This window comes from Tachypleus tridentatus, chromosome 2, assembly GCF_004210375.1.
Source record: "Tachypleus tridentatus isolate NWPU-2018 chromosome 2, ASM421037v1, whole genome shotgun sequence".
Classification (NCBI taxonomy): Eukaryota; Metazoa; Arthropoda; class Merostomata; order Xiphosura; family Limulidae; genus Tachypleus; species Tachypleus tridentatus.
Window position 1 is genome coordinate 12,621,525 of NC_134826.1, and position 24,636 is coordinate 12,646,160.

At 28.7% G+C, this 24,636-nt stretch overlaps 1 protein-coding gene across 10 annotated transcripts in view; it reads right to left on the reverse strand.

The window, feature by feature from the left end:
- The window catches only part of LOC143238329 (activin receptor type-2A-like), a 43,901-nt gene that overhangs the window by 11,053 nt on the left and 8,212 nt on the right, over nucleotides 1-24,636 (reverse strand). For 6 of the 10 annotated variants that reach the window (XM_076478439.1, XM_076478461.1, XM_076478505.1 and 3 more), the window contains exons 3-5: nucleotides 18,876-19,064; nucleotides 17,432-17,587; nucleotides 12,386-12,702 (exon numbers count right to left, since the gene is read on the reverse strand). In XM_076478439.1, the coding sequence (XP_076334554.1) occupies nucleotides 12,386-12,702; nucleotides 17,432-17,587; nucleotides 18,876-19,064 (662 nt within the window). The remainder of the gene's footprint in view (nucleotides 1-12,385; nucleotides 12,703-17,431; nucleotides 17,588-18,875; nucleotides 19,065-24,636) is intronic. The other 4 variants (XM_076478509.1, XM_076478471.1, XM_076478500.1 and 1 more) reach the window with 2 other exon arrangements.

Here is a 24,636-nt window from a genome sequence, read left to right on the forward strand (position 1 = left end):
CTACAGCTTACAAAATTGACATGTAAAAATGTTAGCATGCATGCAGTGAGCACCAGGAAAACATTCTAAATACTAATTGAGGCACAATTGAATAAAATAGCTGTAAAATCTAAAGATTAAATTATTATTTCAGTACTTTTGGTGACAAAAACATCTGATGCTTTCAAGACACTTTTGGCCTTTTCTAATACAATAAACATATTTTTGGCCTATGTTTTAACAGACATGATTTCAGTTAAAAAAACATAAAATTCCAAAATAATGAAATTTCCGTAACTTCTGTGTTATAGTCTGATTTATGTTAAATGCTTTCCAAATGAATAGGACTAAATATCCAGCTATGACTAGCCAATCATGAGGTGGTATTTTGAAAACTATAAGGGGTGCATTAATTATTGAATGAAACTTTGTAAAATGGACAGCAACTGCCTGTTGTGGAGCAACGTGTAAAGGACAGTGTTTCGAAAGTCTTCCGCCTTTCATCTTCAATGTATTAATTGCTATGGCAACAGATTTCACGTTGGCAAGAAACACATGTACGTAGAACAACTATAGGACGTTTATGCTAGCAGACTATTAACCCTTTCACAATGGGCTTATTATAATGTGCATGAGTTCGTCTACACATTTGCACACATTAAGTAATTGCACTGTAATTTTTGTGTATCTTAACAAAACTTGGTAGACTTTTAGTAAAGATTACAAGCATTTAGCACACAAAAGTCAGATTTTTTTTCATGTAATATTTTTGTTAAAGATTTGTTTGTGAAAAGTGTGTTTTGTTATTAGTCTGAGTGCAAAATTATTTCATGTGATGATAAAAACAAATATTCTTCATCCCAAAATCTCAAATATTATTTGTGTAATCTCTAAAATCTCCTAAATACATTTCAAATGCTTGCTTTCAGTAAAACTTTATATTCTATGTTATTTTCTATATTCTAATTATGTGGAGTCTATCACTTAACCAGCCTCGTAACCATTATAAAAAAATTACAAAATATAAATTATGCTTTTTCATGCTAAAACAGAAAACAAATATTTATTTTAAGTAGCTTAAGTCTCATAATACTACGTATTAACATATATATTTATTACTTTGACCTTTCAGTCATGTCTATCTAACATTACATAGCTTGCATTGACATGGTGTCTATGCTCTCAGGTCACAATATTCAATAATATAAAACTCACCTTTAGTCTTTCCTATATACTAGTGAACTAGTATTTTGTAATATACAGTAACATTTCAATTACACACATATATTTATACAGATTATTAATATTTAGAAATAAATTATTAAACTTATTTTTCTTAAAATATAGAACAATAAATCAAGAAGTAAAGCAAACAATTATCTCTTCTCATTACAACCTTTATGCTTGGTTGTTGCTGGATATAGGTTGCTAAGCCTTTTGAAATTTTAGAGCAAACAATTATCTCTTCTCTCTACAACCTTTATACTTGGTTGTTGCTGGACATACGTTGCTAAGCCTTTTGAACTTTTAGAGCAAACAATTATCTCTTCTCAGTACAACCTTTATACTTGGTTGTTGCTGGATATAGGTTGCTAAGCCTTTTGAAATTTTAGAGCAAACAATTATCTCTTCTCTCTACAACCTTTATACTTGGTTGTTGCTGGACATACATTGCTAAGCCTTTTGAACTTTTAGAGCAAACAATTATCTCTTCTCTCTACAACCTTTATATTTGGTTGTTGCTGGACATAGGTTGCCAAGGCATTTAAAAACTTTAGAGCAAACAATTATCTCTTCTCAGTACAACCTTTATACTTGGTTGTTGCTGGATATAGGTTGCTAAGCCTTTTGAAATTTTAGAGCAAACAATTATCTCTTCTCTCTACAACCTTTATACTTGGTTGTTGCTGGACATACATTGCTAAGCCTTTTGAACTTTTAGAGCAAACAATTATCTCTTCTCTACAACCTTTATATTTGGTTGTTGCTGGACATAGGTTGCCAAGGCATTTAAAAACTTTAGAGCAAACAATTATCTCTTCTCATTACAACCTTTATACTTGGTTGTTGCTGGACATAGGTTGCTAAGCCTTTTAAAATTTTAGAGCCAACAATTATGTCTTCTCTCTACAACCTTTATACTTAGTTGTTGCTGTCATAGGTTGCTAAGCCTTTTAAAATTTTGTACATGAAAAATATCAAATACTTTTAAATTTTATATAAACAGTTTAATAACCAAAAAACCATAAATAATTACAATGATACCACAGAATTCCACTATCATTTATTAAACTTAGTAACTACGATTTTTAAAAATTTAACTAAAAGAACATGGAAACCTTTTCACAGACTAAAACGGTGGGGAAACCACTCTGGGGACATTTTAAGCTGTTGGTTGGTTATTCACATGCCTTACGCTGTAGTAGTACAAAAGGAATCTTTTCAAAAAATAAAAAGAGCTGAACAGGGCCACAGTACAAAAGCCACCTCTCAGCAAAATGAAAAGACATGAAGTTGTTATATTACATTCTAGCTTGTCAATATTACTACTCTGAAATTTTATTTCCTAATTTGTATGAAATTATAGACTTAATATTTTGGTATGACAAACATCTAATTTTAAACAACGCTGCATTCAACATACGAAGCGACTCACAAAAATCTATATTTAAATGTGTTCTTTTAATATTTACTTTTAAATCAAGTTTGAATTATAATCTACAATTTAATTACAAACTTTCTGACATAAAATTTTGAATGCAAGTCAACAAACACAATGACATAATCTTTAAACCCAGAAATAATCAGTAACATGTTCAGATTCACATTTTCATCTTAACATACCTTAGAGCAGTGGTTCCCAACCTTTTTTATGCCCTGAACCCTAAAAAAATTTTAATATGTTCTCGCACCCTTCACAGTAATTATCTATTTAAGAATAAAGGTGAAGGTGGCCAAAACAAATTTTTATAATGTTATCTCGCAACCCTGGTTGGGAACCACTGCCTCAGACAATATTGCACCACCATCTTTGTTATAGTAACCATTCATTATCCCACATACATTCAACCCTGTAACCACTTTTCCTCTTTTTTACACACTTACAGTCCTGCTGCATTTTGTCGTGTTGAAATCTGTTTCAAATCATTAACATTTGGTTCTATTCATTTAGGAAATTCTTAACTATGGGCAATTTTGTGTGATTTGGGCCACTTTTACGCTGTGCGTTTTCCATAACTTTGAATATCTTTTGGCAACACTCATCTGTCAGGGGTAGACTCTCAATTGTAAGTATAAAGTCAATTTGCAACAATAATTATTTTAATTAAGAAAGGACACTACTTTAAAAGGAAACAAAAGAATAGATTACAATGGTAGTGATGGGTATATTTTCCTTTGTTATTTATTTTGATTGTTATCTCTATTGACACAAGTCATGGGTCAAAAACCATGCAGTCACTCTTGTTGACTTGCATTTAAAATTTTACTGAACTATTTTATGAATGTATGCCAATAAGTTTGATACGAGATTGAACATTTTAATTCAAAAGTTATTATGATTCTTTAGTTAATTTTTTAGTTTAAAAGTACAGAAAAGTAAAAACACCTAAATATTGATTTGTGTGCATCACACGGTATAATAAATACAGCATTGGATCACACTTGATGTTTGTGATGTCCAAATATAAAGTATATAATTACGAACTACAAGCACAAACTACCAATGCTGACAAGTTGAATAAGAACCTCCTATATTTTATATTTGTTGAAATATTGCTACATTTACTGACTCAAACACAGTGGACACAATCATCTGGAATGTTTCTGTACACCTACTACTGTTTCTGATGTGTGAAAAAGCAACTAAAAGCTTAGAATGTCTCCTTATAGGATTTTTTTTTTTTTTTTCATTTGGCAACAAACTTTCTTTTTATGCTAAAATTGAAATGGTAGGGTAAGACTTAAACTTGAAAGCTTCATATGTTTTTTTAGATGCAAATACAGCTTATTTACTAAATTTGATAAATTATGGTGAAATTCTAAGGTACTGACTTATGACTTTTGATTATTTCCAAATATACATATAAAAACCTAACAACATTATTTTGTTTCACATACCCTCCATGTGGAAAATTTGATAATGCTTAGCAACCTACTGAAAGCAGCTAACAAGTACAAAGTTCATAACTAGAAAAGATAACTATTTGTGACACCTTTTTATTTACTGTTCTGTGCTTAAAAAAAATAAGTAGAGTTTAAGAACTTATTTGTAAATAATATATATAAATATATATTATCATTGAAATGTGACTATTATATAAAATACTAGGCCATTAAACCAGAGTCAAGACAGATCACTTTGTAAAGGCTAATATTACATTCTTTGGTACAATAACATGAGTGCACATGCAATGTCATTGTAACTATTGTTATGTTAGCCATGCACAGCTGAAATGCCCATATAATAAAAATAATAAATATATATAAATGTACATTGTTATGGGATTTAAGCTATTTCGACTAAACATTTGTTTTATAATTCATATTTATTCTAGAATGAAAAAAAATATGGAACATATTTATTTTCTAAATTTTTATGATGATTATGAAATTGTTCAAATCAACTGAACCCATAAAGATTTGACAGAAGATAAAAAATAGTCGTTTTTTTTCTTACAAAATGCATGATACTTATCAGGAGCTTATAAAGACATGATACTTATTTGGAGCTTATAAAGACATGATACTTATCTGCGGCTTATAAAGACATGATACTTATCTGCGGCTTATAAAGACATGATACTTATCTGCGGCTTATAAAGACATGATACTTATCTGCGGCTTATAAAGACATGATACTTATCTGTAGCTTATAAAGACATGATACTTATCGGTAGCTTATAAAGACATGATACTTATCTGTAGCTTATAAAGACATGATACTTATCAGGAGCTTATAAAGACATGATACTTATTTGGAGCTTATAAAGACATGATACTTATCTGCGGCTTATAAAGACATGATACTTATCTGTAGCTTATAAAGACATGATACTTATCGGTAGCTTATAAAGACATGATACTTATCTGTAGCTTATAAAGACATGATACTTATCTGTAGCTTATAAAGACATGATATTTATCTGTAGCTTATAAAGACATGATACTTATCTGTAGCTTATAAAGACATGATACTTATCTGTAGCTTATAAAGACATGATACTTATCTGTAGCTTATAAAGACATGATACTTATCTGTAGCTTATAAAGACATGATACTTATCTGTAGCTTATAAAGACATGATACTTATCAGGAGCTTATAAAGATATGTATGTGAAATTTCAAAATTTTCTGATGCATAAAAGTATTTTAATATTAAAATTTGTGTATCAAATAGTCAACATTACAAAAGACAAAAGGAACAAGAAAAACATTACTTGAAAAATCTTATAATTTAACAAAAAATTTGATATTTTGCACACAAAAGCCTTTTAATGTTTACTGATAACTTTGAAAATTTTCTGAAGATACACTTAGTAATGATAAAGTTATAGAATGAAAACCATAACAATGACAAAGTGAGTATGAAGGTTATTCACTGCTGAAAGGGTTAGATGATGAGGGAAACAACTATACCATGTTTGAGAAACATGTATGAAATAATAATAACTTAGGTGGTCTGAAAAAACAAACAGTGGTAGTTTGAACTGTGCTTTTTCTTTCACAAAATAGGAACTCACAACAAAATAAACTGAGATATGTTGACAAGTTTAGTTTCTTTTAAGCAGCATCTGCTATTTCATTCAGCAATTTTCTGATAACTGTCAATACAGACTACATTTTACACTAATCTGAATGAAGGATCCTACAAATATGTTTTGTGGGTCCAGCTTGTTTCCTAAAAATAATTAAGCCAAGATCCCTGTTACTGCATAGAGCCTTATCTCAGTTAAAAATCCTTAAAGAATTTATCTATACACTTTGATTATATGTTTTGTTTTACACATCACTATCTGAGCTATAACTTTATTATCCACACCCAATATTGAAGCAAGGAAAGTTACCTAGTCAACACTAACCACTGAACACTCTTTGGATACTGTTTAGCACTGAAAAATGAAACTGAGTTATTATAACCCTGTGGCTGGAAAAGTATTGATGTTTGATATGAATCATAACATGCTGCAGATTGCCAATCTAACATTTTTAAACATCACGTCATGTCAAGCCCTTATGTACTTCGAAAAGATCAAAATACGTATGCAACCACACCATAGATTGTGAATAGTTTTAGTACTACTTAATACAACATTCAAACCTAAAAAATTTAAAGACAACAAATTTATGTAATAAAAATTTAAAAATAATTTGTTTCACCTTAAATACCATACCACACCAAACTTAACTGATGTTTTCAAAATATGTTCAGACTAAATGTTTACTAAAACATTTATCTTTAATTAGTGTTACTTTTCCTCAATTCCTCAAGTTTCTCTGTATAAAAAAATAATTTACACAAAATTCACCAATACTGCATACACATATACTGCCTAGACCTGGCCAATTGGTAGAATTTGCTGAATGACTGATTGTCAGGATCCTTAATCTATAACATTCAATTAATAATTCCAACATAAAATCAATAGCTATCAAGTATAGTAACAAACAAAAACACTAAACTTTTTAATTAATTACACTATTTCAGTTTGAGATGTTGTATTAACTCTCTTGACACGGGCTCGGTCAAGTTCACCAACCACGTGTCCTCTTTATACTTGTTCAAAGACTTTATACATTTGATACTAAACATTTAATATAGTGTGTATATCTTCATGAAATTTGACAATCTTTCATAAAACATAAATATTTTGCAACAGAATTTTTTTAGTGAAGTATTTTTGATAAACCAAAATAAATATTTGTTCAAAAATGTATCCAATATTTGTGTTGAATGAGTTTGTGTGCAAAGTGATTTTCATGTTAAAATAAAAAATACTTTTCTTCATCTCCCAAATTCTGTATTTCATTCTTAAAATCTAAATACATTTCAGATGTTTGTTTTCATCGAAACTTTACATTTTATCTGTTATTTTCTCTACCCTAACTCTATAAGTGGTTGGTCAATTTGACTGTAACTGACAACTGTCTGTTCGGAACACAATGTAATATATCATTTGACAGATGAAAAGCTTGGTTTTCTATTGGTTATACATAATATGGAGCTAAACATAAAGAGAGAACTATTTAAAAACGGAATGTGACAAGTGGGGCCTGATTTTCTATTTGATAGGTCTGAAACCAAATAAAATTAAAGGCTATAAAAATTATGGTTTGTTTGAACACTATTGATTTTATAGTGAGTAATTCACACTTAAGTTTGTAGTTACTGGAGGGGTGATGAATGAGACAAATGAGAAAAAGCGTCACACGAGAGGAAATTTAGGATTTTTTTAAAATACTGCCTAAAAGAATTATAATAATAAAACTTATATACTATTAAAATATGGATTATTAACTAAAACTTACACTATACTAACTGGTAAAACATAAACACACTAAACCTTGTGTCGCATGCAGTAAAGGATATCTGTGGTGATAAGTTTAACATAAAATGATAAATCACAATGGCTATATTTTAAATAGGTGAACAGAAACAGCTGTTACAACTCAGTAGCTTAGTTAACTGGTACAAGTGATTACCTATGAACAATTAATACGAATTAAGATCACAACAATAATCAACTAAAGTTAAGATAGCTGATTATTCAAGTGACTGAAACATTGCTAATAAATATGTTTGATGTTAACTATGTCTTGATGCCTAGTTTTTGTAAACACCAATAACAAAGTAGTTAAATTAAATTTTGAATGCAAGTCTCTCAAATGTTGTGACATGCACACTCTGACCTATCTATCAAAAACATTAAGCACAAATATACATTATAGGCCATCTGTGCTCTGCCCAATTTTAGCCTTTCAATGTTTTGTGGAAAGAATGGATTGATTTGATAGGGGGTCATTCCATGTCAAATCATCCAGATTTTGGAAAATTTTCCAGGTGACCCCCTCAGAATGCCTTGAAAAAATTCACGTGTTCATCTACCCATATAATAAAAAACTGCCAAAGATTAGATCAATATCTCTAATAGTTTCTGATTTACAGCTCTGTAAAATTTAATTACATTTTCAGACAACTTTGGCTGCTTAAAGCTGCAAGAGTAATGGTGGTAGAAGATGAAATTTGCTACACTTACTGAATTAATCTCACAAAATTCAAAAATGGCCTCAAACCAAGCTTATCTCTCTTAGAATTTTCATAGTAAGGCTGTAAAATCACCTGAAAACCCAAAATCATAAAAAACATTGGTTTATTCAATAAGCCATAGCTCTAAGAATAAATAAAATGCAAAGCTGAATTTTATTTTCAAATATCCTATAACATATCAGTTGATAAATCAGCAATTGTTGTACTTAAAAGTCTATTAGATCTCCTGTAAAAATATGTAGTTGCATGCAACTTATGTTTTAGCTAAAAATAGCCCTACTGCAGGCCACAGTTTGACCATGTCACCAGTTATTCAGCCTTTTCATATTTTTACCATATATTCTTACATCTCTGAATATGATCTACAAAAAAATTCAAAATGGTGTTCAACCTACTTTTTGAGTTATAATTTTTTAAATTATCCTCTGACCATACGTTTTTTTTTTAAAAAAAAATTAAGTTCAGGTGTGTTACTTTGTGCAAATATATCTATATAATTTTGAAAAATATAAATATCTGTCAGAATTTTATGAATCCCACTGAAATATACTAACCAGTCTTTTACAATGTTAAATAATGAAGTTGCAAGAAACTAGAAAGAATTAATTCATTTCTGAACAAGTTTATTAGTATAACTAATTAGATCTCATGGCAATGCAAATATATTGTGTATGCATTACAGTTATGCAGATATGGCTTGAGTTTAAGATTCATAATATAATAAATACAAAGGTAAATCAGACACAAAAAGCAAAGTGCTACAACAGGGAATAAGTGAGAAAGATTATAGCCACACCAAACTGAAATAATTGTGACAATGAAATGTTTCAAATACTGCTTTGGCGATAAATTAATGTTAACAACATCAAATAAACATTGCTTTGTTCAGACAGCTTGAATAAATTTCTGTAATTTGAGTTTGATTATGTTGAGATCACTTTGACTTAGAACATAGTGGCGAGCACTACTGCCTTGCACAGTAGGTGCACTTATCAGACAAATATGTTGGAAACGAATCCAGCTTTTATCTTTACGTGACCTTGCAGGCCATGAAAACAGCTCGTTCCTTGATTTCTTCATAAATGACACTAACACATTGGAATGTTCATCTGATCTATCTTTTATGTTTCCCACATACCGTTCATGATCATATATGCATGCCACATATTTCCCTGGCTGATAATTGTCACTGCTATCATTAGACCCTATTTGAGCTGCTACAGCATCATTTTCACTGCTACTACCAACAGTTACAACTGTGTACACATCATCTGATAGTATTCTCATACAATTGATTTGTATATAATACAACCTTGATTTTTTTTTTAAGATCATGTTCAGAGATGTAAGAATATAGATAAAGGCTGATTAGAATATTTCAATGGGATTCATAATTTTTTTCAAAATTATATGGATATATTTGCACACATTAATACACCTGAATTGAAGCTTTTTTTTTTTGTCAAGTAAACAACGTATGGTCAGAGGATACTTCAAAAAATTATAACTCAAAAAGTAGGGTGAACACCATCTTGTATTTTTTTTGTAGATCATATTCAGAGATGTAAGAATATGTGGTAAAAATCTGAAAAGGCTGAATAACTGGTGACATGGTCAAACTGTGACCTGAAATAGGGCTATTTTCAGCTACATCATAAAAAGTTGCATGCAGCTACATTGTTTTTACAGGAGATATAACAGATTTTTAATTACAACAATTCTTGATTTATCAACTGATATGTTACAGGAAATTTGAATACAAATTTCAGCTTTGTATCATATTAAGTCTTAGAGCTATGGCTTATTGAATAAACCAATGTTTTTTTACGATTTTGAGTTTTCAGGTGATTTTACAGCCTCACTGTGAAAATCCTATGAGATAAACTTGGTTTGAGAACATTTTTGAAATCCGTGAGATTAATTCAATCAGTGTAGCAAATTTCAGCCTTCTACCACCATTACTCTTGCAGCTTTAAGCAGCCAAAGTTGCCCAAAAATGAATTCACCAAAAATAAACAAAAATTAATTTTACAGAGCTGTAAATCAGAAACTATTAGAGATATTGATCTAATCTTTGGCAATTTGTCATTATATAGGTAGATATGCACATGTGAATATTTTCAAGACATTCTGTGGGGGCACCTGCAGCCCCCTGGATGATTTGACATGGAATGACCCCTGGGTCTTAGGATTAATTTCCATTACTACAAACTAACTAGCCTTGTCTTTGTTACTACAATGGTTATCTGCCACTACTTTTAATTTTCAGTTCTTCACTAAAGTGAAGGTAACTGACTAGCAGAACTTACTGTAGATTTTGTTTTGTTGTTGTTCTTAACTGCTGACTGAAATGAAGGAAACTGGTAGCACTCATCACTAAATTTGTGTTTTTGCTTCTACACATCATAATTTGTGTACACTATCACTTTAATCAAATAACCAGAAATTACTTTGATTAGTTTGAGACATTAATCAATTTAATCATACTTTCAAATAATCAATTAATTTAACCACAATTTGATATAGATTTAACCATTATGCAATACACTTGAAACCAAATAGGTCAAACACAAGAAAGCAATATTTTATACATAACTAAACTGATATAAATGGATTGTGTTTATCTTACATGTTATACATTACTTCTGTATTCATTAAAACATCTGCAAACAATATCTTATAGATCACTAAACTGATATAAATGGATTGTGTTTATCTTACATGTTATACATTACCTCTGTATTTATTGAAATGTCTGCAAACAATATCTTATAGATCACTAAACTGATATAAATGGATTGTGTTTATCTTACATGTTATACATTACCTCTGTATTCATTAAAACATCTGCAAACAATATCTTATAGATCACTAAACTGATATAAATGGATTGTGTTTATCTTACAAGTTATACATTACCTTTGTATTTATTTAGGCATTATGCAAACTTTAAATATAAGTTTATAGATCACTACTATAAGACTGATTTTTATATTACAAAGTACCATGAGTACTTCATTGTTATTTATAATACAAAGTACCATGAGTATTCACTGTTTTTATAATACAAAGTACCATGAGTATTCACTGTTTTTTATAATACAAAGTACCATGAGTACTTCACTGTTTTTATAATACAAAGTACCATGAGTACTTCACTGTTTTTTATAATACAAAGTACCATGAGTACTTCACTGTTATTTATAATACAAAGTACCATGAGTACTTCACTGTTATTTATAATACAAAGTACCATGAGTACTTCATTGTTTTTTATAATACAAAGTACCATGAGTACTTCACTGTTTTTTATAATACAAAGTACCATGAGTACTTCACTGTTTTTTATAATACAAAGTACCATGAGTACTTCACTGTTTTTTATAATACAAAGTACCATGAGTACTTCACTGTTTTTTTCCTTTTGGAAACAGAAAAGTAAGTGCCAAAGTACTCAAATTAGTAAAATAAACAATCAGAGAAATCAATACTTATTACTTTTATATAGCATAAAAAAATACAAAAATCACGATACAGTTAGATTACTTCATATGATGAAGACAAACTTCAGACTCAAACAGATTACACTTCTTATAATTAAAAAAAGGAAAAGATGAGTTTTATTTTTGGTTACTAGTAACATTTTCTCTTCACAAAAACGCGATACCATGCTGGAAAGTGATAAAAGTAAATCTTAGAAAACTACACGTTACTTTTGTGTACTTTAAAAGAAATATATTAACTTATACTCTAACTTTGGTACATATTCTTAGTGAGCAAAATGGAAGTAATACGTTATATTTGAAGAAACTACAGATTTATAAATTGTGTTCAACACAGAATTGTGCATATCGAAAAACGTGAAGCAACATAATAAACTGCCAATACAAATACACAAAAAAATTCTAGTTGTTGTTAATAATGTCACAAACTAACTTCAAAAGAAATTTGTTTTTCATAACCATAAATGATCAAAGCTTCTTTGTAGCATAATACAAGTTTTTTTTATCTATGTTTCATAACTTACTGATACTAGCAACTACATGAAGCTTTAGAAATATGATATTTATAAACAAAAGCCTTATCTATAGAAAGATTATACAAGCATGTCTAACTTTTATAAGCTAAAAAGATCTTACTTGGAAAGGAAATATCTTCACAGCAACAAATTCATTTAACATTTGTGCTTTCCATACAGCACCAAACTTTCCTTGAGCTTTAATCTCCATGAGCTGGACTGGCTTCAGGCTAAGAGGTGAAGGGGAAGGAAGTGATGGAGGACCAACAGTGGGAACTTCATTGAAGTAAACCATTTTACGGCGTCTGTAAGCCCAGTAGGCTGCAATGAGGACAATAGTAGTTCCAAGCAAAGGTGCAAGCGTATATAACAATGTGTTAAGTACAGGATTTCTGCCACTAGCTATTGGAATAGGAACACTGGTACTGGATCTCACAGCTGGAAAAATGTTCGTTTTTTTTTGTTTTTTTCTTACAGAAGTCAGATGACAACAAACACACAAATCTCTGTCACAACTGTATTTCAAATTAATTAGGAAAATGTTCTGGATATCTCAGTGAAGCTTCCCATGATAATTTAGGGTTTTATGTACAGTTTTTCTCTTTGAATTATCTAATTATACGACATCCCCATCAGTTTACTTTAAATAAGATTAGCCATTAAGTAGGTTACAAAATACAAATATTACACTATTAGTTTAGAAAACTTCTGTCATTTGTTTTCTCAAACTGCTTCACATTTTAATAATAAATAAAATGTAAACACACATTTAAGATGAGCTATAACTGATATGTTCATAAGTGCATCTTACATCTAACTCTTCTGTTTATTATAGACAATATAATGCATTAGTGGTAGCATTTTATTCGAACATTCCTTTGATAAAATATTGAGAAATTGTTTCTTTAATCATAAACCAAATATTACAAACTTATTTGTACCATGGAAAGATTGTAGTTAACTACAGAATAAGTCTTTCTAGATCCCAAATCTGCATGTGTTCTGAAAATTCAAGTAACTAATTCTATATTATAGCACTGCAATAATGCCTTGTTCACTGCATCTGAATGGATGACATAATTTTGGAAAAAATATTTTGTATTTAAGTTGTTATGAAATGAAAAGGTAACTTTTAATAGTTACCTTAGTGATTATATACTTGATGCCACCTTCATGATATCAAAGTAAAATAAACAGGACTCTCAATTAATGCTATTATTATCTCAATTTTACTGTTACTTTACTCAAGATAATTCACAAATGCTAGTCAAATAAAAGATTAAATGAGTATGTTATTTCTGAAATTCAACAGGAAGCTAAAGCAAATATTTAAGTTACCTAAACAAAACTATCTAGTTATAACAATCACTGTCATCTCACTAATCAGAATTTTTGTTTGAAGTACAGGAAAACAACAAGAGCAACACAGTTATAACAATCATTTAATGTATGATTCTACACTACTATTTTACTGTACTTATGAGCTTCAAGTTACAAAGAAATTAAATACTGAAACTTAGAATAATATTAATAAAATTTAAACTCCAACTTATTATAAATAGACTTTCAAAATAAGAATGAAAATCCATAATGTAGCATATATACGTAATAACTTGTGCCTGTCAAATATTAACCGAAACATACACATAAAGTTTCATATGGTGTGAAATCTTAATTAGAAGTCAGTTCTAAACCAAGAATACAATTAATGTGAAAGTAAATTAGAGAAATAAAAAATATTTTAACTCTTTTCAATGGGGTAAATGATTTACAAGGACCATTTAACCCAAAAATAACCATCAATTTCCATATTATACTTGTAATATGTTTTGTGCACCTTCGTGAAATCTAGCAAGATTTCATCAAACATTAGAAATATTTTACACAATAAGAAAAAAATTTTTTAAATTGGATTTTGGTTATGTATTTATACTAAAAATCTGATCATATTTATGGAATCAACATGGACTATTCACAACAGAATGACTGAAAATTGTGACAAGAATTTATCTTAAATAAATTAAGGCTTTGAACTATCTACACATATTTACTTAAATTTGTTTTACTGTCATTTGAACAATGTCTAACTAATAATCCTGTCTTACAAGATGTAAACCTCTCAGAAAACATGAAGCTTGTGTTACCATACTGAATTATTTAATATGAGCTACCTGTGACCATACCTAGTCAAGCATTATTATTTTCTGTTTAGTTATCTTACCTACTTTAACCTTATTTAACCTAACAAGTTTCTAATTTTCATCTTTTATTTTTCATAATAGCAAATTAAAAATACATGAGAAACGCAAAATACAGTATTAATCTTAGATGTTTGTTTTACGCTGTCATTTGCCAATGAAATTCAAGCCTACTGTTTTTACATTGGTTCTACTAGTACACTAAATAACTTTTATTTACTTATATAATGCATCTAACAACATAATGACATGCATAATGCTAATAAAACATCCTATAACTATTACAATTTAAACAACCTTCATACTATGACATAAGAGCTTTAAAACATTAGTCTTAACATTGTGAGAGAAAGTTCCAACCTGAAGTTTAAATAAGAAACACTACATACTGAAAGCAAAGAAATGTATAACATCATTTATAGGTAAAAACAGCTGGTTTGGGTTAAGAAATTTTTACATAGCGGAGCGAACCCAAACCAGCCATTTTTACATATATATTTCTCTAGAAGTGGGTTTTCTCGTTGTCACTGATTATTACATCATTTGTCTTTTTATTGTTTATAAATGGTATAATATAAATCAGAGAGAATTATTCCAAATTTGTGAAAGGTTACAAGGTTACAAATTTGACAAAAAACACAAAGACAACTGGACGTTTCACAAATATTTCATTTATTAACAACAATGGTTTCACTGGTAAATGTATCATTAGGTAGAGGATGACATTAGATGTACTTGCACGTAACAAGTGGGTTTGACTTTCTAGTCCATAAACAAAGACCAAAGTTACTCTTTATCTAATTAACACATAAAACAATAAAAATGGTGTAACCTGGGTGTTTCAAAAGATGGACCTTTTTTCTTCATGGTATAAACTTGGCACAAAAACACTGTTAATAAATCAAATTTTAATATAATACCTAAGCTCTTAATTTTATAAAGAAATATTTTTTTAAATCCTCAATCTCACCCTAATATAAGAATTCTATCATTTGTTCTCTAACTCTTCCCTCTGCTTTAATTTATTTACCACACCTCCTAAAAGTATACAAAAATTAAATGTAAATTATTCATTATAATACTGTTCTTGCTCAAGCAAAACATAATTTTCATAACTTTCGAGCTATTTAGTTACAGAGCCATGAAATAAAAAATCAGACCCATTTTGTCATGCCCACCTGTCACATCCTCTTTCACAGATTACCAATACTTCTCTCTGAAGTTTAATACTATATGGTTGATAAGCAATGAAAAGCCAGTTTTAATCTATCAAGTGATGTATTATATTACATTCTGTATACAAAATTGTCTATACTGCTTCCAGTTCATTTATTCCCATAGGAAACACATTAATGAGCTTAATTACATTTTTAACAACTATTTTCATATATTTAGAAAGCTAGAAAAGTTATTATAGTAATAAATATTGTCTACTTTTAATATTATTATTCTGTGTTCTTAAGTGCATTATTTAAGTAAATAAAAATTGAGTTTTGTAGCACCGTTAGTATAAAAAGTAGGGTTGAGTTTCATTAACAGCAAAACAAAAATTCAGCTAAGTATTATATTTCTTGAAAAAATTAAAAATTGAGTTTTGTAGCACCGTTAGTATAAAAAGTAGGGTTGAGTTTCATTAACAGCAAAACAAAAACTCAGCTAAGTATTATATTTCTTGAAAAAATTAAAAATTGAGTTTTGTAGCACCGTTAGTATAAAAAGTAGGGTTGAGTTTCATTAACAGCAAAACAAAAACTCAGCTCAGTATTATATTTCTTGAAAAAATTAAAAATTGAGTTTTGTAGCACCGTTAGTATAAAAAGTAGGGTTGAGTTTCATTAACAGCAAAACAAAACTCAGCTCAGTATTATATTTCTTGATTTTCAAATTATTTTCTACTTACTATTATAAGAAAAAATGAAATTTAAAAATCAGATAGTTATTAAATTACACATGATAAAGAAAAATAATAAAAACTTTTCATAACACATGCTCACTTCCAGCCTATCCCTCAAGTAATTCACTTCAGTACTGTAACCTAAGTTACACATTCACTAAGTAATTTACAATTTAAGCAGCAGAATTATTACTTAGACATATTTCAAGTGGCAATAAAATAATAACATTCAAGTAGAAACAGATTCATACTGCTATGAAATTTAAATTATTTTTGATAAACAAATGTAGTTTGACATTACAATCTTAAGTCATTCTAGAAATAAAAAAGTAATTTATATTTATTGACAAAGTCACAACAGATAAAATACAAGAATAAAGTTAGATATTTATTAAGCACAAAAGTTACAACTTTTGAAAAGTGTTTTTAATCATAACATGAAAATCAGTTTGCACTCAGAGCAGCCACCACTTTGAATTTATAAAGTTTTAGTGAAAGTACTTCGTTAAACATTATGTTGGTTTTGTCTGCAAAAGCTTTAATGCTTACTGAAAGTTTGCAAAGTTTGGAGGATACACAGAACACATCAGAAATTATAGTATAAAAAAACTATAAAAGTTAACTTGGGGTCATGAATTTGGCCACTTTGACCATGTCCATGATGAGAAAGTTAAATTTTGAATGTAATTCAATAGAAGTAATAATGTGCAATTTAACCTACCAGCAGCAAGATGTTTACTGAATATTCTTACTGAATTTTGCTTCATTCTTAAGTAAGTAAATTAAATAATGGATATCCAGTGGTTAATAAATTCAAGATACATCAGACAAAATCAATGGTGTACATGTACTGAAAAGCAGAAGTCAAATACATGAAGGAATTTGCTATTTTACTTTCTACAATGTGACACTAGTTTGAATGTTTTTATATATAAATGTCCACAAGATATATATATATATAGTTAAATGTGTGAGTATGTATATCTTATTCTTGTGGATATTTATATATACATATAATGTAACAATATTAATTCTCTACAGTTAAATAAAGAATAGCATCATTCTATACACCTACCATCTTCACTGGTTGAAATAATCGGCATTCTGGTCATATTGTTGTTGCACATATCACCTTCACAACAGCAAAACACCAAGTTTATATTTGGATCTTTCTTAGTCTTTGTACACTGTGATCCTGCAGTGCAGTCATGTTTGTTACCTACCCAGCATCCTAAAATGTGTAACAAATATAAAACTAGCTACATAAAGTTGTACAAATCTTGCAACACATATTATATCTTGTTCCCTTCGAGTCACATACTATCAAAACTTTTGTCTAAAAAAACTGACATTTCAGCCCTATTATTGACAAAATATATAATTTTAATGTAACAACACAATGAAAAAAGCTTAATGCAATAATATGCCCTCTTTCTATTTCATAAGCATTTAATTTCAGGTATAGTTGAACATCAAATACATCAAGCCAAAAAGTTAAAAAACACCTATATTTTATTATCTCTAAAATATTAATGAATAACTAGTGCATTACATGTGGTTTTAACACCTGAACTTATACAATAATGTACATTACTAAAATTAAACATACCCAATTATATATGGATTATATATGGTTTTAACACCTGAACTTATAGAATAATGTACATTACTAAAATTAAACATACCCAATTATATATGGATTATATATGGTTTTAATACCTGAACTCAAAGAATAATGTACATTACTAAAATTAAACATACCCAATTATATATGGATTATATATGGTTTTAACACCTGAACTTATAGAATAATGTACATTACTAAAATTAAACATACCCAATTATATATGGATTATATATGGTTTTAATACCTGAACTTATAGAATAATGTACATTACTAAAATTAAACATACCCAATTATATATGGATTATACATGGTTTTAATACCTGAACTCAAAGAATAATGTACATTACTAAAATTAAACATACCCAATTATATATGGATTATATATGGTTTTAACACCTGAACTTATAGAATAATGTACATTACTAAAATTAAACATACCCAATTATATATGGATTATATATGGTTTTAATACCTGAACTCAAAGAATAATGTACATTACTAAAATTAAACATACCCAATTATATATGGATTATATATGGTTTTAACACCTGAACTTATAGAATAATGTACATTACTAAAATTAAACATACCCAAGTGTATGTTTAATTTTATCCATACTAGAAATTGGCATGAAATAGAATTCAAAGTAAGTTATTATTTTAACTAATCCTACAAAGAGACTATTTAATTGGTTTACTGAAAACAGAATTTGAAGTTATTATTTTAACAAATCCTACAAAGAAACTGTAACTGGTTTACTGAAAATAATGTTTGATGTAAGTTATTAGTTTTCAATTACTAAAACAAATTAATCAAAGCTCTAAGAACTGATGCATGTAAAAAAGAAGATAAAAATCCATAATGCATCATATGCATTATGTATATGGCTCACCTTTTAATTTAATACTGAAACCTTCTGGTTTTATTTGCCAGAGTACGTAACACTGATTTCCTTTGTCAGGACTTAAGGACTTACAATCCTCTGTTCCATTGCAGCCAAAACCAAATCGGCTATTCTTGCAAGCAGTTTCATTATAATATTCACAATTCATAGAATCAGAAACCGTTGTTGCTCTCACAGCTAAATGAATATAAAGTTTATACAAATAACTTTATGTATTATTCAAGTTATAATATTTGATATTCACATGATGGTGTAAAAACTTAGTACTGTTGAAACTTTCCAAATAAACTGGTGTGGTACTAGTTATCCAAAAAACCAACTATTCTTGAATATTTTAACACCCTGAATAAAAATAAGCTACAGAACAAAACTCTCATGTAAATGAGTTCACACAGACTAAAAAACAAGTCTGGAATTGTTACGGACATTCCAGGACTAAAACTTATCAATCACTTAGAGACTTCATCTTACCATCTGATTAATAAGAAACACACGTATTACTCCAACCTACTGTATTTACTTAAAACACAAGTATTACTCCAACCTACTGTATTTACTTAAGAACTATTACATAAAAGTATTAGTTCATTGGAATAAAAAATATTAAAACTATTGAGTATGTAGAAATGTTCTATGAAAAGTAAAAAACAACAAATTTTTAAAGAAAGTAAACTGATAATATACAAATGGTCCAAAGCAGGCATTTTAAAATACAGCTTTCAGCTATACAGTTCCACATCCTCATATTAAATTGGTGAAATGAGTTTATTGTACTAGTTCTTTTGCAGAAACTTACTTGAGGGCTATCGGCACTGGCTGGTTATAATTTTGAAGCAACAGTCTAGATGAAATATCATTAACAACACCCACAACTAGTCTGTGGACTACTCTAACTGAATAGTGGGATTTGACTAGTACTCTTCCAATGCATCTGTGGCTTGTTTGTTCTTAAATGCTCCCTTACAAAATGGGCTATATGCACTCTGTCTACACAGGGTACTGAACCCTGAATGTTGACCAATAGGAGAACGGGCAGTGTGGCAGTAACAGAATGGGACCACAGATTGGCACATTAATCACTGTATTGTGATAACTTAATTTTTCTCTGCTTTTACTTGCATCAACTACCAATTCTGTTGAGTAAATCATCTCACATATGCATGTAGCTGGAAACTTCACACTCTAAAGCTAATTAAAACACACAAAGCACCTATACTTTACTAATAGGCTTCTAAAACAATTGAAAATTTGTGCATTTTTCAAAGGAATAATACAAAAAGTATATACTATGTAATGTACTACCATAAACATACTTAAAGATCTCTTTTACACACAGTCATCATGAGAAATAGAACATTATACGATATCCCTTCAGTGTTCTTCAATAGTGTTTCATTCTAGTGCTAAACAGATGGAGGTTGATGGTAAAAAATGAATATTTTTGCAAATGAAAAATAAAATAAACAAGAAGTGGAGTCAGGAGAATGCATACTTCCACCACACAACAATTATATTCAGATCCCAAAAAATTAGAAATGTTCATCATTATTAATAGAACTGCCAGCACTGAGCGATTTACAACTTATAAAGATGATAGTGGAGTCAGGAGAGTGCATACTTCCACCACACAACAATTATATTCAGATCCCAAAAAAATAGAAATGTTCATCATTATTAAAAGAACTGCAAGCACTGAGCAATTTACAACTTATAAAGATGATAGTTAGACACTGTTCAAGGAGCAATAAAACAATGTAATTATAAATAGATATACACTATCATGAACTTACAGCTACTTAACATAAAACAATGTAATTATAAATAGATATACACTATCATGAACTTACAACCACTCAACATAAAACAAAATAATTATAAATAGATATACACTATCATGAACTTACAACCACTCAACATAAAACAAAATGTAATTATCAATAGATATACACTATCATGAACTTACAGCCACTCAACATAAAACAATGTAATTATAAATAGATATACACTATCATGAACTTACAACCACTCAACATAAAACAAAATAATTATAAATAGATATACACTATCATGAACTTACAACCACTCAACATAAAACAAAATGTAATTATCAATAGATATACACTATCATGAACTTACAGCTACTCAACATAAAACAAAATGTAATTATAAATAGATATATACTATCATGAACTTACAGCTACTCAACATAAAACAAAATGTAATTATAAATAAATATACACTATCATGAACTTACAGCCACTCAACATAAAACAATGTAATTATAAATAGATATACACTATCATGAACTTACAGCCACTCAACATAAAACAAAATAATTATAAATAGATATACACTATCATGAACTTACAACCACTCAACATAAAACAAAATAATTATAAATAGATATACACTATCATGAACTTACAGCTACTCAACATAAAACAATGTAATTATAAATAGATATACACTATCATGAACTTACAGCTACTCAACATAAAACAAAATGTAATTATAAATAGATATATACTATCATGAACTTACAGCTACTCAACATAAAACAAAATAATTATAAATAGATATATACTATCATGAACTTACAGCTACTCAACATAAAACAAAATAATTATAAATAGATATATACTATCATGAACTTACAGCCACTCAACATAAAACAAAATAATTATAAATAGATATACACTATCATGAACTTACAGCTACTCAACATAAAACAAAATAATTATAAATAGATATATACTATCATGAACTTACAGCTACTCAGCATAAAACAAAATGTAATTTTAAATAAATATACACTATCATGAACTTACAGCCACTCAACATAAAACAATGTAATTATAAATAGATATACACTATCATGAACTTACAGCCACTCAACATAAAACAAAATAATTATAAATAGATATACACTATCATGAACTTACAGCCACTCAACATAAAACAAAATAATTATAAATAGATATACACTATCATGAACTTACAGCTACTCAACATAAAACAATGTAATTATAAATAGATATACACTATCATGAACTTACAGCTACTCAACAAAACAAAATGTAATTATAAATAGATATACACTATTATGAACTTACAGCCACTCAACATAAAACAAAATAATTATAAATAGATATACACTATCATGAACTTACAGCTACTCAACATAAAACAAAATGTAATTATAAATAGATATATACTATCATGAACTTACAGCTACTCAACATAAAACAAAATAATTATAAATAGATATATACTATCATGAACTTACAGCTACTCAACATAAAACAAAATGTAATTATAAATAGATATATACTATCATGAACTTACAGCCACTCAACATAAAACAAAATAATTATAAATAGATATATACTATCATGAACTTACAGCTACATAAAGGAATGTAGCTTCACGTTACAATCTTAAATCATTTTAGAGGGTTATGAGGTTGGTCAAATTGACTGATTCTGTTTTGATAGATTAGAGAAAGAAACAGATAAAATACAAAGTTTCTCTGCTAAAAACATCTGAAATGCATTTATCAGGTTTTAGGAATTACACAAAGAGAATTTGAGATTTTTAAGATGACAAAAAGTATTTTAGCCATAACATAAAAATGACTTTCCACAAGTATTATTCAAAACAAATACTATATATATTCATGGATAATTTTATATTTTAGTTTATTAAAAATACTTAACAAAAACATGATTACTTTGTCTGTGAAAGATTGACAAATTTTGTGAAGATACACACTCTATGTTGAAATTTAGAAATATTAAGTCTAAAAACACTAAACAAGCACAGAGATGTCACATTGTCAGTGAAAGTGACTAAGTCCATACTGAGAGAGATAGTACATTATATATTTATATACATTATTACTATTTACAATTAAGTTCTTAAACTCCAGTTATTTTCTTAAAACATAGTAAATAACGTATAGAAAAACAACTATTTATTGTAGCTATGAACTTCATATTCGTTTGTTCTATACCTTTAGTTGGTAAAAACTTCATCAATTTTCCAAATAGAGAAAGTTTTTTTAGGTTTTTATATATACGGTTTTAAATAACCAAGAGAACTTACTGTAGAACTCAACTATAATTTATCAAGCTTAGTAACTAAGATGAATTTGCTTCTAAAAAAAATATGAAATTTCAATCTCACTAGTCTTAATCCAACCACTTTGAATCTAGCATAACAAGAAATAGTTAGTGTTTTGCCTAAATATTTCAAAAAAGGCTGAGAAAGCCACAAGGGAGACATTCTGAGCTTTTGATTAGTTATTCACACAACAAAAATAGAAGCAGATGTACGTAAGCATTTCTAAAAATGGAAAGAGATGGGTGTTGCCACTTGTTTGAGTCAGTAAATGCAGCAGTATCTCAACAAAGAGAAAAGATAGGAGGTTCTTAATTTATATTCTATCTGAGCAATATTGGTAGTGTGAGTTCCTAATTCGTAACTATATATTTTATATTTGGATATCACAAACATCTAGTATGCACAAATGCTGTATTCAACATCCCATGTGACATACAAATATCAATACTTAAGTATTTTTTACTTTTGAATTAAGAAATTAGCTAAAGGATCATAATACAATTAAACTAAAATATATACTTTAATACCACATTTATTGACATATGTTCATAAAATAGAAGTTCAATAAAAGTTTGAATGAATGAAAGTCAACAGACACGATAGGACAGTGCCACTGACTCATAGCAATAGAATTAACATAGCTGCTACATGTACAGAACCACATCAAGAATAACAGTACATAGTCAAGGTAAAACAACATTTTAAGTCTTAAATTGTCTAGTGCTAAACTAACTTGTATTCATTGCTATATGGTTTTATTTTGAACCAGAAGTACAACTTTTCAGCACAAAATTATGCAACAGGAAGATTTTATCAAACATATTGAAAGGAAGCATGCCAAGTTAAAACATAAAAATTCTTGATTGGTAATAATATTTAATGTATAGTTTGCAGCCATTTCTGACTATTGAATAATCCACTTCCAATATTCAGCTCCCTTACATTTTTCAAACTTATGTGGCAATTTCACAGAGGATAATTGATAATAAATTCTGTTATCTCACCTCAAGTTTATAATGAAATTAAATATCTTAAATGTTGAGACATAAAATTTCATCCTTATATACTTTACAACTACCAAGTTTATTAAATATATTGTATGAAAACTGAAATTATTTACTTATTACTGTATAGTTCCATTCCTTCAACTGATCTATTCAACACATCTTCAACTAATTTATGTTTCTGATAAATTTCTCTGGAATGTTTATTTTTTTTAAATAACTACTTTGGCAGTTCAAATTCTGCATACAAGAACTTGTTCATTGTAAATTTGAGACAAGGAGTGAAAAGTAGATAGATATTATGAAGTCATTCAGGCAAAAGTTGAGGACAAAGAGTGGGACTTCACTGAAACATAACGTATAAAGACAGATGCAAGGTTTATATTCCTTACTAGCAGATACATTTAATACAATTCAAAGTTAAATAATACAAATGTGTAGTCAACCCAATTCCTTGGGTTAAACACTCTATGCAATATGACTGTCTGGGCCATTTACAGCCAAATTTACATTCCATGTTATTTCAATGGAGAAATTTTATTTCACTTGTTTTCAACCAAAGGAATCTGACTACAATGCATTACTGGTAAAAATACTGAGGTTTTGATGTAATGGGTACATCA